General features: G+C 35.5%; 1 protein-coding gene across 1 annotated transcript; it reads right to left on the bottom strand.

Annotated features, from left to right (window-relative positions):
• Nucleotides 1-1,400: 1,400 nt before the first annotated feature.
• On the bottom strand, nucleotides 1,401-17,846 carry LOC123309636 (phospholipase A2 inhibitor beta). The gene is made up of 4 exons (XM_044892838.1): nucleotides 17,792-17,846; nucleotides 17,367-17,436; nucleotides 3,983-4,105; nucleotides 1,401-2,516 (listed from the first exon to the last, which is right to left on the bottom strand). The coding sequence occupies exons 2-4, from the start codon at nucleotides 17,367-17,369 to the stop codon at nucleotides 1,446-1,448; spliced, it is 1,197 nt and encodes a 398-aa protein (XP_044748773.1). The 5' UTR covers nucleotides 17,370-17,436; nucleotides 17,792-17,846; the 3' UTR covers nucleotides 1,401-1,445.
• Between the last annotated feature and the right edge of the window lie 262 nt (nucleotides 17,847-18,108).

Raw genomic sequence — 18,108 nt, 5'->3', positions numbered from 1 at the left:
AGAATATCCTCCTACAGGTTATATGAACGACAGCATAAATATAAACTAAAAAAAATTACAATCACAAAAAAAAATATGAAAATCTGGCAATAGAAAAAATGCAAGAAATCAATCAAGAAATTACTGAGCCTACCCAATAAACATTAAAACTGAAAAAAAAGGAAAAAGCGAGGAGAAATCACTAACTGAAATTAGTCTATTCAATAGTACTCATATATACCTTCAGGATTTCATCCAACGAATCAACCATATCAGCTATTTGATTATAAACATCGCACATATATTGACTTGGAGACTGCAACCTCAAATTTGCCCTATCTCAAATAAAAAAGTGATCTTCCTCTACTCTCTAACCGTGAAGTTAAAATTTCGTTGGAATTAGGTGCAAAATTTCTGATCGTGTTTCAAATGAAATCAATCATTCCGTACTTGAAAAGTGAAATCGCAAATTCTCAGTTATAGCTATCTCCAAAACAAACCTGCATACCACAATTTTTGTTGAAATCAAGAAAATATGTTTGATTTTTGTTCCCGATCAAGTAACTCATTATCTCTTGATCATGTCATATCAATGTGTGAAGGAGAAACTCTCAAATGTCTAAAATTGGTAACATCTACGTTATATAGAGGTGCAAAAAGCATTCAAATTCCCAGTAAACAAAATTATGAAGGCGGTATACAGGGTGAGTCTTTGACTCGTACACATATTTTAAGAGTAGATTCTTGAGGTCAAAAGAGACACTTTTTCTTTTACAATTTTTTCCGAATCGCCTCGGATTAAAATATAAAAGCTGTTAAAAAACCATAAAAAAATGTTATTTTTAGTTTTATCTCACAAACGGTTTTATCGAATGAAATGAATTTCGAAATATAGTTTTCCATTCATTTGATTAATCTTTTTCGAACGCAAGATATCACCGTCTTCCAGTTTTTTTATTATGGCCATTACTTACCATAAAAATACCAAAAATTCAAAGAACCCAACACTTGAAACTAAGTTGGACGCTATCTAATGAATATTTGAACGTTTTGTGAAATAAATAGAATCCTTCATATTTTCTCGTATAATGCTGCGTTTTCGAGTAATTTGATGTTCAAAAATTAAAAAGTATCTGTGAATACTTTTCAGCGCTAGTGCAGGAAAGTTACATTTACTCGAAGTACACTCTGCACTCGACAGCACATCTAGACATTAGTACAGTATTCGGTACTCGTTTTTCACTTATGTATTGAAAGTGTGAATTCATCAGTATCCCTCCAGCTCGGTTCATTAGCGTGGTAAACTATTTAGGTATTCAGCTCTTTGACATCTTCTTCTAATGTAGAAGATAAAAGTTATATTTTCAGGTAGGTACCCAAATTTTTGAATTTATATTGAAAGTTGAAATAAAACTCAACAGTATGCATAAAATATATTTGTATCTTTGAACAATCAGTCATTATAATTACCTTAAAAGTAAATAGATAACGGAAATAAAACATAACTCTGTAATTCCTGTATTGCGTTGCCCTGCAGACGTTTCCCTAGACGCCTCGAAACTTTCCCTAGTTACGTCTTCTTGGCATTTTAGTATACTGTCGAAATCTAGATAGCTCATCAGTCTGCCATTCATATCCAGTGGAGATATGCAATAATTTTCAGACAAGAATTCTGATACACTTCCGTTCACCAACGGCCCCTCTAACAGATTCCTAACGTGGCAGTTGCAAGGAAAATGATTCGATTTTATTATGAGTTTGTGAACAATTATATTCAAAGTCTCACTTCTCGGTATTTCCAATATGTGATTCCCGTTTAGTTTCAGTGTACCTATATTATGGTCTTGGGATATGTTCATTCCGAGGATGGCGTCGATTTTATTATTTATAAAGTTCAGAACTTTTATATTGGTAACACCGTCAAAAGCTTCACTATCTATAATGCCCAAGTCCGATTCTTGAATCGAGAACACACCTATATTCGTTAATCCCCTAAAAGTACTCGCGTCAACGCCTGGCAAATCCATAAAAGACAATTTCAGATGTTCGACCGTGTCCAAACCGCTGAAAGCATCGGGTTCTATTATTCTGATGCCTGAAGGAAAACCCAACCTCTCCACACTTATTAGACCGCTAAACGCGTTACTCTCCAATTTAACGATGGGGTTGTTTGTGAGCACTATAACTTTGAGATTAGTGGTTCCTGCGAACGCATACGATTCCACTTGGGTGATCTTATTGTGGCTCAGGTTAATTGACGTTAAGTTTTGTAGTCCGGCGAAGGAGAATCTTGGTACGGTTGTTAAGGGAGTTTGTTGAATTGACAGCTCCTTCAGCCTAGGCAGACCGCGGAAGGCGAAAGGTTTGATGGTGCTAATGCTGTTGCCGTCTAGGTGCAGCTTCCTTAGGTATTTTAGACCTGCAAATGCGTCGCTTTTGATGACGGAGAAGTTGTTCCTAGTCAATGATAGGTGTTCAACGGTTATCGGCAGCAGTTTCAACGGAATTTGATGAAGACCTCCGGAATTGCAGAGTACCTGTAATGAAAAATGTAGTAAGAAAATATCCCAACGACATTCTAGAAGGAAGATGGAACATCCACATAATTTATATCAATTGTTTGCGGAACAGCCGATGTTTCAATATGCGCCTTATTATTTATGAATATATGAAGGATGTGCCTTCAGTATTACAATAAATGAATGAAAAAAATCAGCTGTTCTTAAAAAGTGATGTTCTCCCTCTTATCAAATGAATGTGAAAATCAGCTGTTCTTAAAAATTTATGTACTCCCTCTTCGAATGGATTCATGAGAAACACGCATGCAAACCATAGGTGTGCCTTTACTGCCTTTTCCAAGAAAATATACGTTTCAAACTACTCGATAAATATCATAAATAACACGAATACTATGAGCTCGTATAAAATTAACCCTGAAATGAATGATTGACCTGTGAATAGCTGAAAATTCAACTAATTACCTCATTTATCAGTCTGGGTATTGCTGGTTAAGCTCAAGACCGTTTAGGACGCAAATGATGTTTGTGTTGAGGATTTTCGGCTTAGCTTGTGCAGGTAATTGTGAGTCTTCACACCGACTCTGGATTGCTATTTGGAGTTTCTGGTTCCACATTCCGTACACTTGACTTCATTTTATGTATGCCTCATTTAATTTTAGTAGATTTCGAAACGTTCAGTAACAGCATACCTATCGAAATTTCTGTATTTTGATTTTGGATGTCGTCTTTTTATTTATGAGCTAGGCATTTCAGAACTTCTCAAAACCGACTCAATAAGATCCTGCTGACTGCTGTGGCTTCTGTAGGTGTAAATACTATAATTCCAATTTAATAGCATCAGTAACTAACAACCACCCACCACAAGAATTGCCATAGGATTTCAGATTTTTGATAATCTTCTCCTGATGACCGTTACTGATTTGCCTCTTTAAATGCCTTTTTTTGTCACATCACAGCATCGATTATAATAGCCATCCTATAGAATTCACCAGATATTTTCGGGCGCCTCAAAATGAGTTAATTTTTTTTTTGCTTCTACAGTGTGGCTTACATAAAAGAGTTCAGCCGTATATTGGCATATCCTTAGAAGGATGGCAACCCCACCAAGAATCTTAAATGGCAATAGGGTAAAGTGAACATTCAGAAGGTTTTGCAATGTTATTCAGGGTTGTGCTGAAAGAATTCTATTTGGAATTTTACTGAGTTAATTGATCAAATTGGCACACTGTTATCATGTTTGCCTTGATGTAATCGATAACATAATCAGTCGAGCATATTGTCAAATTGGTTCAGTTCATTTTTTCCACTTCAAATATGACAAATTCCATAATAGGTCAGATTTAAAAAAAAAATACCTAACTTTACTTCTTTATTCAAAACCTAGAAGGTTAGACATCGAATTTGGGACGCTGTACATTTGGTGTGGATATATACCTAATAAGAAGCAAATTTGAAAGGAGCAGACTGAAATTGTTATAACATACCTGTGTTTGAGATAAACAGATGCATTCTGGTGGACACAACACTTCCACTTCCGATGTACAAATGTCAGCAAGAAGACAAAGAATAATGAAGATACTCGTTGTATAACATCCTCGTCGAGGCATCTGAAGAAAAAAAATTACAATTAGATGATGAAAATAGCTGAGTTTCAAAATATCTGAGTCGAATTCACAATCATTATAATGCAACTTATATATCGGAAATCTTTTATTGGGAAGAAATATATCCATAAACATTCTTCCGACTTTTGAATATTGGTAGAATATTTTACATTGTGTCTTTCTATTTAACGTTCTTTTGATTTTAGTCTGAGTGAAAAAACGATTCAGTATATAATAAAAAAAGAAATGGATATCGCCTGGAATTGAATTGAATTAATTCAACAGATGTCAGATGGCGCTAGATTATTGTTATATCTTTGAAGCATATACTGGCATCTAATAAAGGTCTATCAAAGCTTAGACGTTTTCTAACAAGGTGAAAGTAGTGACCTCTTAAGAGGTCAAATAAGACCGAAACCATGGTCAGCATTTATTCTTCCTCGATATGGAATTGACACTGCGGATGACTGAACGTTGGCAAGTTCGATTCGGTTAATGTTTATATCAGCCGATGGTATCTGTCTATTATGCAAAGGAGAGGAACTGATTCTCAGATGTTACTACTAATTATTGGTATAATCTATATAATCTGGAATGCAGTTGAAGGATGATTGTTTTTAAAGAGCACCTTGGACACAATTGACCGAAATGTATAATTTGCAGCTTATTCAGTTTTTGTCCACATATTTCGAGCTCGAGATAATAAGGTCAAAATATCTATTCAAAAACTTGTAATTTACTAGAATAGAATATTATTATGGTTGAATATTTTTTGATATGAATGCTCTTTATGCATGTACAAAATACCTTAACCTGGTATAATTAGTCCGGAATCCAGGACTACGCTATGAGCTCCTACGTAACTAATCGAATGAATAGACCTTTTAATTAATTCAGCGAGAGTTTTCATTTCCAATTGTACGCTCTGTGTTATTATCGTGGGTTGTTGCAAAAACAAGAGTTTTTTAACTTATTTTTCTAATTAAAGAAGCATTTTCTGCATTGAGTATATTTGATACGAAAGCATTTCTTGTCAGGCATTAATGAAAAGAGGAAGGAATATGAATTTTCGATCAACAAGAGCAAATTGCTAGGCGCTCGAACATAGATTTCTGTGAAAATCAAATTTTCTGGTAATAAATCTGACAATTTCATCCATCTAGGTACAACCGCTCGGTATTGACGAATTTTTAACCGAATCCATCTTCTTCATGATTTTTCGAAGGTCAGCTTTCGAGTCGTTTGTCTCTCAATAAATGTAACCGTATATGGAAATGTGATACATATACTGAAAGAGCAACTCTTCTAGTAATAAATTTGAGAATGTCATCCATCTAGATGCAACCGTTCAGTCTTGACGATTTTTTAACTGAACCCATCTTTTTCAGGATTTTTCGAAAGTCAGTTTTTGAGTCGTTTACCTATCTCTCAATAAAAGTCATCGTAGATGGAAATGTGATACATATTCTGAAAGAGCAACTCTTCTAGTAACAAATATGAGAATATCATCCATCTAGATACAACCGTTCGGTCATGACGAATTTTTGAATGAACCCATCTTTTTCAGGGTTTTTAGAGGGTCAGCTTTCGAGTGGTTTATCTGTCAACAAAAGTAACCGTAGATGGAAATGTGATACATATTCTGAAAGAGCAACTCTTCTAGTAATAAATCTGAGAATTTCATTTATCTCGGCGCAACCGTTCGGTCTGAGTACACAAATTGATAAGTATCCAACCTTTTTCATCGTGAACTCAATATTTCCCATAATTCAACAGGTATGAACACCAGTTTTAGCATCTTGGATAAGGTCATGAAAATCACAGGGGTAAATCTCCCCAAAGAATAAGTTCGACTCAACTTTTGGCCGCAGAAAAGAGTAATATGGAAAGCTTTCCCCATATTACTTTATTATCACTTCCTTATCCATTTTTTCCAGTAGATTTGGCGTGTTTCCACTCCATATCCCGGTCTCATTTTTCTCTACCATCGCACTTTCTCCTGAGTTATTGCAAGATTTTTTCGTTTTACCTATTCTGCTGATTCAATGTTTCTCAACAATTGAATTTTAACATTTCAGAGTTATCTTCACCATTCCGGGCATATGACACGGCCTGAAACTGCCACGGGTGAATAATATTGGAAAAAATTCGCCTTTCTATCGATTCTGTTTGAAGGAGTCCGGGGACCTTTCCTGAATTTATAACAAAAGCTTAAGGTTGTCAACTTGAAGAATGAATAACAGCAAAAACTTTATTTATTCTGCCTTCAGCATATTTTTGCGGAAATCTGAATGGTGTATAAGTTCAACTTGTTAAAGTTGTATTTTTCTTGCCATATTCTTTTGTCGAACGATATCATACTGTGGATTTATTGCACGATGGAGAAATATGTAGGTTGTATACCGTTCTATTCACTCTGTAGGTAGGGTAATATAACGAAAGTGAAAAAAGAAGTCAAGCATGTTATGAAATTTATGAGATTTTCTGTACTCTTTCTTCTACTATACTTTTTTCTTCATCTAGTGTTTTGAAAGAATCTCGTATTTTTTCAGAAATCCTTCCTTATCATGGAATATTCTCAGTAACATAAAATATGTAGCTACAAGGTTGTAATAAAGTATGATACAAAGTTACCAAGGATGATGTTTATGTAAATTTTCAGGGTACAATAAAGCATAACTCATCTAATGCTATATTTTTTATTTATTTAATTTATTATTATTTTTTTTTTAATTTTCAGGGTACAATAAAGCATAACTCATCTAATGCTATATTTTTTGTTATACAGGGTGCGCTAGAAGAACTGTATAGCGGACTCAACTTAGCGCATAAGACCATAAATTATTTTTGACTATATGGTGCTCCGAAAGTGGAGAACCACGATACAACCATGCTTTTTCAAAAGAGAATTACCAATTTTTTTATGATATTCTTCCACACGAGATCCTGATTTCTAAACATCCCAATTTTGTTTCATTTCAATGCTACTAGTTGTACATTCTACTCTATTTGGTTACGCTTAATCGACTAATATCTGTGAAATAAGGATCATCTGGTCATTGGGAAAAAAATGAAAGGTTTGAAATTGCAAGTAAAAAAGTATGTACCTACTTAAATGAAATTTTAAATTCGAAAAAGATTTATAGCTGATATCTCGATCCCCAATGCCCTAAAATATTTCTCAGATTTCCTTGAAGGAAGTCCAATATACTGTGTGTTCCACCTTTCAACGAAAAAAACCAGGAGTCCAACTATTTTCGAACGAATATTGACGCAGTTCTAGCTTATTCCGTTGTCGTCTGGCCAGTCTGAATTTTCCACGTTTATTTTTTACCGTTTTAAAGAGTCTTAATACTCGGAAGATAACAGAAACCTACGACTCCTTTTTCATTCGTATAGAACGACAGTGATAAATTCTATCACATTTCGACCTTATGACTTTCAGCAGGAAAGTCCCTTCTGGATACAATGCTGAAAAAAATCAATAAACCATTAGAGTTAAAAGGTGTAGATGAAGGTTTGGTGAATGTAATTTTGAATTCTGTAATCGTGATCTGAAAACAAATAAAACAATTCGATAGGTTCGAGTAAATATATGAAAAATTGAAATGAAGTTTCTACTGAATGGGTAGAGCGTTTATTTCCTTGAATTTTTGAAGATAGATAACAAAATATTACGAAATTAGTATTACGACATCATTTATTCATGCTCATAAAGGTATACATTGCGAACAAATCCAGCAGGTTAATCTATGACTTACTTTGAGTCGGAAAGTTATTGTAGGCATTGGTCAGGAATTGCTTCATTTCCAGGATACAGGACGTTACATTTACTTGAATCCTAACTAGAGGCATTGAGTATTAAAAAGTGGGTTTAATACTCAATGCTAGAGGCGAGCATTTTAAACAATTCTTGTAATATGAAAAGCTTTCTGATGTGATAAAATCCAATTTGTTTGTTTGCTCTACTCGAGAATATTTTTCGAATAATAAGCGTTTTTCAATTTTTTACTGAATAGTGGTGCATCCCAGACAAAAAACTCATGGAGCCTTTTGGTCCTAATTTGAATCTGAATTTTAGGAATGAATTCAATACTGCAAAAAGGCAATGGTCTACTATTTTTTCTTCAAAAATATGTGTCATGAGTCAGTGCAAGTACGCACGACACTGTAGTTGCTGAAGACAAGGTATTCAACGTGAAATAATCACCTTAATGGGGAAGTTATCCATTGAAAAAAACTATAATTGATGGTTAATTTCCATAAGTGACAACACCAGGATGAATGGAGAATATGATAAAATTGATGGTTAATAACCTTATTAGCTGACAAGACTAAAGGACATTGTTGTAGCGTTTAAAAATCGCATCTCAACAGCGTGATTTCGAAAATATAATTGGAGGTATAAATATAGAGAATAATTTTAAGAAAAAAAAGTCTCCTATACATGTGACCGCAAACGGTTCGTTTTCTTGATACAGAGTATTTTTTTTCAGCCTCACAAGTTCCCACCACATAACTCAGAATTCTGTTCGTCCTACTAGCGATTCTACAGCTTCCGCCTATACACACTGTGTAAAAACAGGACTACAGGTTGGGAAGCAATACTGAAAATAGATATTTATAAGCTCTTGAGAATGGTATATGCAATTATAATTCTATCCAAGGTTTCAATTCATTCGAGTTGACTTTTATAGAAAATGAGAAATTGTGGGAATCCATTGGAAAAGGATAATAATACCCCACCGAGAGCTTTTGAGAGAGAAATACTGCGATTCCTACGAGGTATAAAATTTTCCTCATACGTAAACAAGGGATCACAATGGAAGTAAGTCTGGTAGTAACGATGTTAATCCCTTTGCATTCTTGTTTATGCGATATCGGGGAATTAATGAGCTTTCGAATTTCCGTATTTCCTGCTGAAATTCGTCAACCAACTCTCACATTGCTTGATGCGTATCAACTGAGTTTCAGCTTCTGCACTCACTATGATTTCCTGCTAAATATGTGCATTTGTTTTCAATAAATTTGAAGCTGGATAATGTGCCGCTGCCTCTTGCTCTTTGTGTCTTTGTGGGTGGTATTCATGCTATTCATACATCACGGAGAATCGAACAAACGAAATTCCTCGAAAAGTATCATTGATTTCGTAAACCCCGATTAAATGCAAATCAATATTTGCAAGGCATAAAGACCATATTAGTTTTCTATGTTAGCTTTTGAAATTTCTCTCCTTCAGTTTGATATTTCTAATAATGGATATTTTTACTCAGCATTGAACCAGCTTTTGAATGGGGTATGTCAGTATATGACAACGATCTTTCTAGATCGGGAATTCAATGATCACCAGAACTGACCAAGAGGCCAGTTATAAGAATAAGCAGGGCTCTATCTTCACACAGTAGAGTGAAGTCTGTCATATAGTGTCATTCTTGGATTTGTATAGAACAGAACGATCCAATAAATAACATTCCATTCCATCAATGCGTGGTGGTCATGAATCAGTGAAGGAATCCCCAGAGATGCTAATACATATATACACAAATTGTAGACCGGTTTCGGGAATATTGTCTCTCATTAGTACAGTGCAGTGTAACTCATCTCAATCGGAGGATGGTGTCTTTGAGCAAGAAAGGGGACCCGCCATGAGGGATCATCACGACATCAAAACCTACCTACCAAGACTGATACAAACCTTACTCTGTAGAATCCTACACCTATCCATGACTCCCAAACAATATACCACCTGACCTGCAGTCAACGAAAGTGCAACTATTCGCCGAGAGACTGCAGGAAAGTATTCATTCATTCATTGCTGTATCCCGTTATCGAGAATGAATATACAAAAAGACTCAAAAACAGAACTATCGGTGCGATCAAACTTATAATTTCTTAGGGCTCCTGGCCTCCTGGTTTCCGAGCTCCCTCTGAGAATTCGTCATAAAGAGCTATTTTGGAGAGTCTAGTGCTTGCATCCTCAGACTGCGGCCGCTCTATCTGAGTCGGGCCTTCGTTACTTGAATCTCAATTGTTATACAACTCGCGCGCTGCAAGACTTCTTTCTGCATTTGAAACTCTGTGGACCCATTTGATGTGCATTAGTGTCTTGGATGACGTTGTTGCGTTTGTTCAAGCTGTTTAATATGTCGCCTGTAGGGCGTCCAGCTTTCGCTTCCGTAAAGAAGAGTTGGGAGGACCACAGCTTTGTAAATAGCTGTCTTGGTCTTCAGATTGACGTCGTGATTTTGAAACTCTCTGTCCTTTAGCCTCCAGAATGCCCAGGATGCCGAATTGATACGGTTCTGTATTTCCGTATCCAGGTTAGCCCTAGTATTTATGAAGCTTCCCAAGTATTTGAAATGCTCGGCCTGTTCTAGAGTTTCATCCTCTAGGGTGATATCTGTTTGAAGGCTTTCTGGCGGACTTACCAGGATTTTGGTTTTGTCAATATTGAGTCTAAGGCCTAAAGCTTCGTATATATATATATATATATATATGTTTATAGGTGTCCAACATTATATGTATGTAGATCATCTGAGCTCCTAGCGATAAGTGCGTAGTCGTCTGTATATTGAAGTTCCGTGATAAACTTTGTACGGGTTTTTGCTCTGAGGCGCTTCAGACCTCCATCATACACGAATCTTATTACAACACCTGTTACAGGCATACTCATGTCAGCAATTATCGAGAAAGCTGTGGCGCAAATCTTGAACAGTAAAGGCGCTAACACGCAGCCTTGTTTTTTCCAGAGTTGGTTAAGAAATGGTCGGTTGTAGAGACATTATGCTGTATTCTAGCGGTGTTGTTGGTATTGAGGCTTTTACACACTGCTAAGCTAAGAATTTCTCGGGTACTTCAAGGCGTCCCATGATTTTCCTTAGCGCTTTCCGATTCACCGAGTCGAAGGCCTTACTTAACACATTGACGGACAACGACGTCTATAGACGTTCAGGTCACTGTGCATGATGTGACGGCACAGTTTTTAGACGTTTATAGACGTCTTCCTATAAACTCGTCTAACATCGACATGACGTTCCTGGACGTTGGAAAAGCGTGATATTATGAAAAAGCGTCACATCGTTCACACATTTTGAATTTTGTGAACCTGAATCATTCGCTTCGCCATACCGAGTATTCAGCCGCGACACAGCCATTCAGCGTGTTCAGTATTTGTTCAAATGTGAGGGTGTTACGATCGAAAATTACGTAGTTTCCGTGTTAAACTTGCGTTATAACTTTCTTACCAAATCTAATGAAGAGAAATTTTACTTTTTCTGTTGAAAAAATGAGAACGCCTTTGGACGTCCATGTCATAAAAAAATGAAGAAAAATGTTCATGTTATGACAGTGACGTCTAAAGCCGTCTGTTGTTTATTTTCCATATTCACATCCCCTAAATGACTACTAATATTTTGATGTATATCACTCCAATTTTGAACCATATTAAATCAGTATACATGCGCGTCACATCACAAGCAACTGCCAAATAGGTACTGTCCGTCAATGTGTTAAATCGATATTGGCTGTATAGATCCTTGATTGTATAAGGAGAGTATAAGAGTTCTCACGCAGACCCCATTCTCAGGATATGAAGACCTGTATTGTCGTCTTGCCGTCCCCATGTAAGATATTCCGATAATCAAGATTAATTTCGTTTAGGTGTTTTCCATACAGAGGTTTATCAATCAGTTATCCTGAATTCCGCTCTTTGCGGTAATGTTCTTGTATATCTAAATTATACTGTTGTATCTTTAGCAAAGTAGAACAATCGGCTTTACCAATTGCTCGATGGAGTTTTCGAGGAAATATTCTAGAAGTCCCTTTATTACTGAGACATAAGGTCAGATAAGTCAACAATGTGTGTGTCGCAGGAGCTTTTTGGGTGATGTCTGTGAGCTTTGGTTTACATTGTTCTTATTTTTCGTTGTTGTGCTGCTATGCCAGTGGCAGTTGTTGTTTCAGTCTTCACGCAACCTCTGTTTCATTCTGTGATATCTAAACGTAACAATAATAATAATTATTATATTATTAGTAGTAGCCAATATTTCGGTAAAATATTGTGTGTGAAATGGGACATCCATGATTTGCATTTTGGCCGTTCGCGGAGTTGGATTCTGAGCAGCCTGAGTTTGATCCCCCAGACCTTTCATGTCCAGAAATAATATTATCTCATCGCCTCAGTGTTATGTCGAATGCAAATCGTGCCATCTCGAATAACATGTATGCTGATAATTCATTGCCATTGTCCTCCCTAAGTAAATCTGGAGAAATCAGTTTGTATTTAAACTGTGAGTTCGCCCCCAGCTACGGGGGAGTGTAACCGAATTTCCTCCCCCACTGTTATCTCTCACACATTCAAGACGAGCTCGCGGCAACTTAGAAGGCCTGGCATAGTGTAAACTGGCTGGTCTACCCCTAGCGACAATGTTGTCTTTCGTTTGACGTAACTGTTTGTTCCACATGCCCCGAGGAGAAAATCGAACGCAATATAAGCTTTTTCAATAATTTCAGCCCTCTCATGAAAGGAACTTTGACGGCACTTTGCCTTTTCCCGAGTTATTTTGCTCTTTCAAATATGGACTTTTCACTATCTCCATTTTTGCTCCGAGGCGTTCTGGGTAGTTTTAATGCTTCGGAGGTATTTATACAGAAAACTCAGGTCTTGGAGCTATAATTGAGAGGGTTTGGCCACGTTTATATAAACCGGGTTTAGTGTCTTTTCGGTAGAAATTCAGAGATCCGTTATTCGAGCACTTTCTGGAGAAAAGATAGGAGAGTGATCCTTAAAATGGTTTGATACCGTTCAACATAATGAAGAAATCGATGTCGAAAAGTGGTGAACAACCCGTTCATTGCAGGCCTTCATAGCCGACGCTGAGTGAACTTTGAGAGATAACGAAAATTGATCAACTATTATACAATTTTGCAGAACCATAAAAAAGATATTAAAATGTCCGCGATACCAAGTATCTAACTTTCTAGGATAACCCCGGTGAAATCCACATAAATACTGTAAATTTAATTCGAAATAATGATTTAAGAAATGAAAAGGGCTTTTGACTGGTATGAAATAAATTATAATATACCAAAATGCATGTGGGTTGTAGGAAGCTGACGAGCTAGTTGATTATTAATATTGAGATTTTATCGTAGGAGTGATAGTATCGATTGTACTTCAGAAATTTTTGTTCAAAGGTGAAGTTCATCTTAACTTTAAACATTCCTTCAATTCATTTTACTTATATTGATGCAAGATGATTTTTGTTGAAGAATTTAACATTCTTGTAATTATCTGTTAATTTCTTCGGGAGATACCCATTCCCAACCACTGCATCATATGCATTTCATCTTCGAGTTAATATTTTTGAAATCTACAAATGATGTAAGCCAAAGAAGATAACGAACATTAACTCTCCTCAAGCTAGTGCACATTACGATATTATACTGATCTATTGTATTTTCCATGCAAATAGCTGGATTTGGTATGACTTCAATTAGTTTGTATAAACTTCAATCATGTTCGTCACATATTTTCCGAAGAGATTCGACATTTTGATAAAATACGTAATAACAGAAACTTTTACGTAGAACGGGCAACATAGCCTTAATTTAAAACCCAAAAATGTTTTGACAAGCTTCATAACCCCACATTTTTGTACTATATAGAGTGAAATGTGTCAAAGTTCCATGGCCAACCGACTGCTAAAATAAAAGTGAATGAAGTATAGTCAACTTGTACCTGTTCTTTAGATATTGCTCCAAGGAAAGAATTTGTATCAAATGAAGAAAATATTGCCGAAACTGAAACCTATTTTTATAGCAAATGTTCTCTAGAGGGCATAAAGAAGTAAGTGAATGGAGCATTTGGATGAATGTATTACACTTAAGGAGAGAAGGAAGTAGATTTAAAAAAAATGTTTCTCCTGGTTGGACCTGAGACCTATTCAGTGATGTGTAGAAAAAAATAGAGCTCTGCAATAGCTTTGAATTGCGCAGAAACATAAGTAGAGATCTCAATAAGTTTTCCTTTTTCCAAAGATTCTATTTTCGCAATACCATCATTTGCCAGTATGGCATTGGAGAATCCACGAAACACTATGTCATTTTCGCAATTCACTTTGACAATTTTTCACTCAAGAAGCAGCCATCCAAGGCATCCAACTGTCCACTTTCCCCATCGTACATTACGATATGGGAATCCTTTTACATACCAAGGGAGGAATATTTCATAGCATTGTATCAACTGACTTCTATAAGATCGCATTGGGCCATAAATGCCTTCAATAACGACGAAGTAAACTTTACGATCTGTCGAGTGGCCCTATATCTTTAATTCTTTCAGAAATTCCGCAACTCTCCCGAAGGAATTCATCCGACCCCAAAAGAACCATTCGTTGTTACCACCCTACAAATTCACTCTGGCGCACATGTTTCCTTTTACGGAATGAGAATGCGGAAAAGGGAAGGAATGGAAGCTTTTTCCTTCAATCACTTCTCAGATGAAATAATGAGTGGGGTCAAATGCTACTGGGAATATGAATCAGATTTCGGGAAGGCCGTTTCCAATACAAAATGCGAGTTTCGCGTCAAACATATAAATTGAACTTTCTATAAGATAAAATGATCAATTAATTGGTTCATAAGTGTTCAACTGATTTTTGAAATCATATGCAGGAAGTGGTTTATGTTTTTCTAGCCTATACCAATCGCGTGTAATAAAATCGCAAGCTCAAAGAATATAACAGCCTGTAGGAGCTACCAGATAACGAGAATGACCTCTGTGTTGAGGACGATGGCAACGTCCACATGATTCTGCAAGCTTCTCTTGCGTTTGACTACAATCTTTATCGAGTAATGTCTCAAATTCATGTCTTCGAACTTTTTCGCTATGCAGAACAGGGCCTGTCTTCAACGATGAATTTCGAAACTTCGAAATAATTTTCTCCATCTCCATATGATATACCGTTGAATTCAACTTGTCATATTTTCGAAACGGTGACCTATTTTCATGAGAGAAAAAGGTTCAAATATTCTAAACTAGCTGACCCGGCAAACCTAGTTTTGCCATTTAAATTATTTCTAGGGTAGATAATAATAACTAACTCATCGTAATGTCGAAAACCTATAAGTACCTACTCTATGATTGCTCGATTGGTCGTAAGAAAAAGGAATGCCTTTTTTTCTGTTCTGTACAATTTTTTTTGGGAATATTTTGCTATATAAACCTTGCCCTAACAATAATAAACACAACAAAAAAAGAATTGTCCAATTTGGTGCTATCGTTTGAACAATAAAGCATTTTGAAGTAAACCATAGATCCTCTTTTATTAATATAGATGACTCAGACTATTGATTAGGATATATACCATGCTTCAGAATTTGGATATAGATTTTGAAAAAAATAAAATATACTTGTCCCAAGTCACCCACCGATTTGGGAGGCTTGGAACACAAGTTAATATCTATTTCTCAACTCTCAAATGGAATAGGTGACTTGGGACGGTGTATAGTTTTGAAAAATTAGAATTTGTGATTATATAGTTGAAATTCGGTAAGGAAATCAAATGATAAACCCCTATTACAGCGAAAGTAAATATATTGCAACTCAAATGTAGAAGAACTAAACAAAACAAGGGAACTTTGATTTCTTTCATTCTTTGGAGATTTCTTTGTGGAAATAACGTAAAGAATAATTTCCTGCGAAAATCGGCATATTTTCTGTTTCCAATGCGCCGCTTGGCATTGTCCCAAATCACCCTATATAACAACAAAATAAATTAATGAGATCCGTGTTGCCGTTTGATTTGTAAACAACCTAGTTTCAAGAAATATCTAATATCCCAATATCCCACGTACCCAGAAAAATTACACATGCACAAAGTGAAACACATTTACAGGACATTAAAAAGTATAAGGGCCATAAAAAAACGCGCTTTTATTCTCTTTAATTTGTTAATTTTTCCTGTCAATTCAAACGTTCTGGTCACGGCAAACTTAACAGGAATTAATTGTTATACTAACCGAAAAGACGCTACACAATCTTATAAGTTTGTCCCTTTACTCATAAATGGTAAGAAACAAAGAAATCTGCAAGGTAATTGTCCCAAGTTACAGGACTGTCCCAAGACTCCCAAGTCACCCGAATCCACCAGTACCTATCATATAAGCCATTTACATTCTCCCACCTTAAGATGCTTCTGTGATTGTGAAACATGTGTTAGAGAGAATAATATTTTTCTGTTTTTAGTTTAGAATTATATTCAATCGATTGTACATCCGCAATACCTGAAAGGATGAATTTCTCTACTAGGAATACATTAACGAAAAATCCTAAGCTCCTTATACATCATTTTATACATGATGTTTTTCATTCATTTCTTTTTACATTTATTAAATATCAACATCAGATTTGAATGAAACAAATTCAGCCTCCGTGTGTGTACTTACGTCCGGATAACTCGATAAATTCACTTTACAATGTTGGAATGTTGCATTTCATTTAATATAATTTCCATTACGACGTCCCCTACAGAAGGCATTTTGAGAGGTCTTTCTCCCCGATTCTTCTTTCTACGATGTAAATAGTGAAAATATATGTCGCATAGTCCAGTGTTGGTAAACATTTGATTTTCATCTTCGTGCACGAAGAGGACAAACGGAAAATGTAGTTAAACAATGAAAAACGTTTTTCAGGAAAAAACTATCAATTAGCGATTTAATTGAAATGTATGTGGGACGAGTATATGTATATGTTTTTTTAGAATATTTTCATTCAACTACTTTCTCAATGACGAATATCAGTTTCAGTCAAAATCAAGCGTGGCCGTATTCAGCTAGTGTTTTATAAAAACTGCACTGAATACTTCAAACTGATTTATCATGGTATATAGGTCCAATGACTTCCATACAATGGTTGAAATTATTATATTGAAAAATTTGACCTCAATAGTTTATCTCCCACATTCATGGATAATAATATTTTCTATGAATTATATTATTGAAAAGTAAGTCTGTAAAAATGGAAATTTTGTGGTAGGGCAAAATTTGAGAATTTAGCGCAACATGCACCATATCCCATATCGTGAATCTATATGAAATGGAGAGGCTCCATCAAGAGATATAGAGACAGGTGCGCCACCTATAGCCAGTCAGGCATATGTGCTACCTCAGTCGCACGTCCCGTTTGTAGACCTCTATCCATGAGTGATAGTCAACACAGGTCTATACCAAGAAATGTTAAAAAAAATATGATGTTTTAACTTACCATCAAATACCCGGTGACAGCCTAAAAGCTTCAAAATATCATTTTCCATATGGATGACTTCAGAGAATATCTGAAAGATTAAGCTCATTTATTGAATTGAAAACAAGGAATCGTTTCGTTAATATCAATGTTATCTCCAAAATTGCTTGATGCATTTAGAGAATTATTATTTTGAAACAAAAATTTTTGACATCTCTTTGTGGTCGTCCATATATTATAATATTTGATATTTATTTATGCACAATCAAGTTAGGCATTGGCGCCAAAATTCGCTGCTTTTACTTTTATAGGAAACCTTACAGCTGTTCGCAAGTGACGGTTATTTTGTTTATGATTAATCAAGAATATAAGGAGACGGCTAAGCTAAAAAACGTGTTAAATGTATTTATTTACTTCCATTTCGAGGAAAATGAACTTTTATTTACCTGAACTGAAAATCTGGTGTTGATTCCTCCTCAGAATTTCTCATCGTAGATTCTGAAAAAAAAATAACGAATAACTATAAATTTGCATCCTTCGTAATTTATATTCTATAGAATATTGCTATTCAAGACGAAAAATATAGTATTCTCCAAAAATAATTTATAATGAAACTTTGGCAGCTCCACGATGATAACAGTCGGGAATAATTCAAAAATTCCTGAGAAGTGTTTAGAAAAGTTTTCAATCAAATAATACCTAATTTTTTTTTGTGGATTTTTAACAGCCTGGTCTTAGGAATCTTTTCTTAAAATATATGTAC

This window comes from Coccinella septempunctata, chromosome 3 (assembly GCF_907165205.1).
Source record: "Coccinella septempunctata chromosome 3, icCocSept1.1, whole genome shotgun sequence".
NCBI classification, from domain to species: Eukaryota; Metazoa; Arthropoda; class Insecta; order Coleoptera; family Coccinellidae; genus Coccinella; species Coccinella septempunctata.
This window is presented reverse-complemented; position numbering and strand designations above follow the sequence as displayed.

Coding starts and splice junctions, on each gene's coding strand:
- LOC123309636 (XM_044892838.1), bottom strand. Junction 2,517..3,982: donor TCTGTTTATCTCAAACACAG/GTATGTTATAAC, acceptor TTTTCATTACAG/GTACTCTGCAATTCCGGAGG.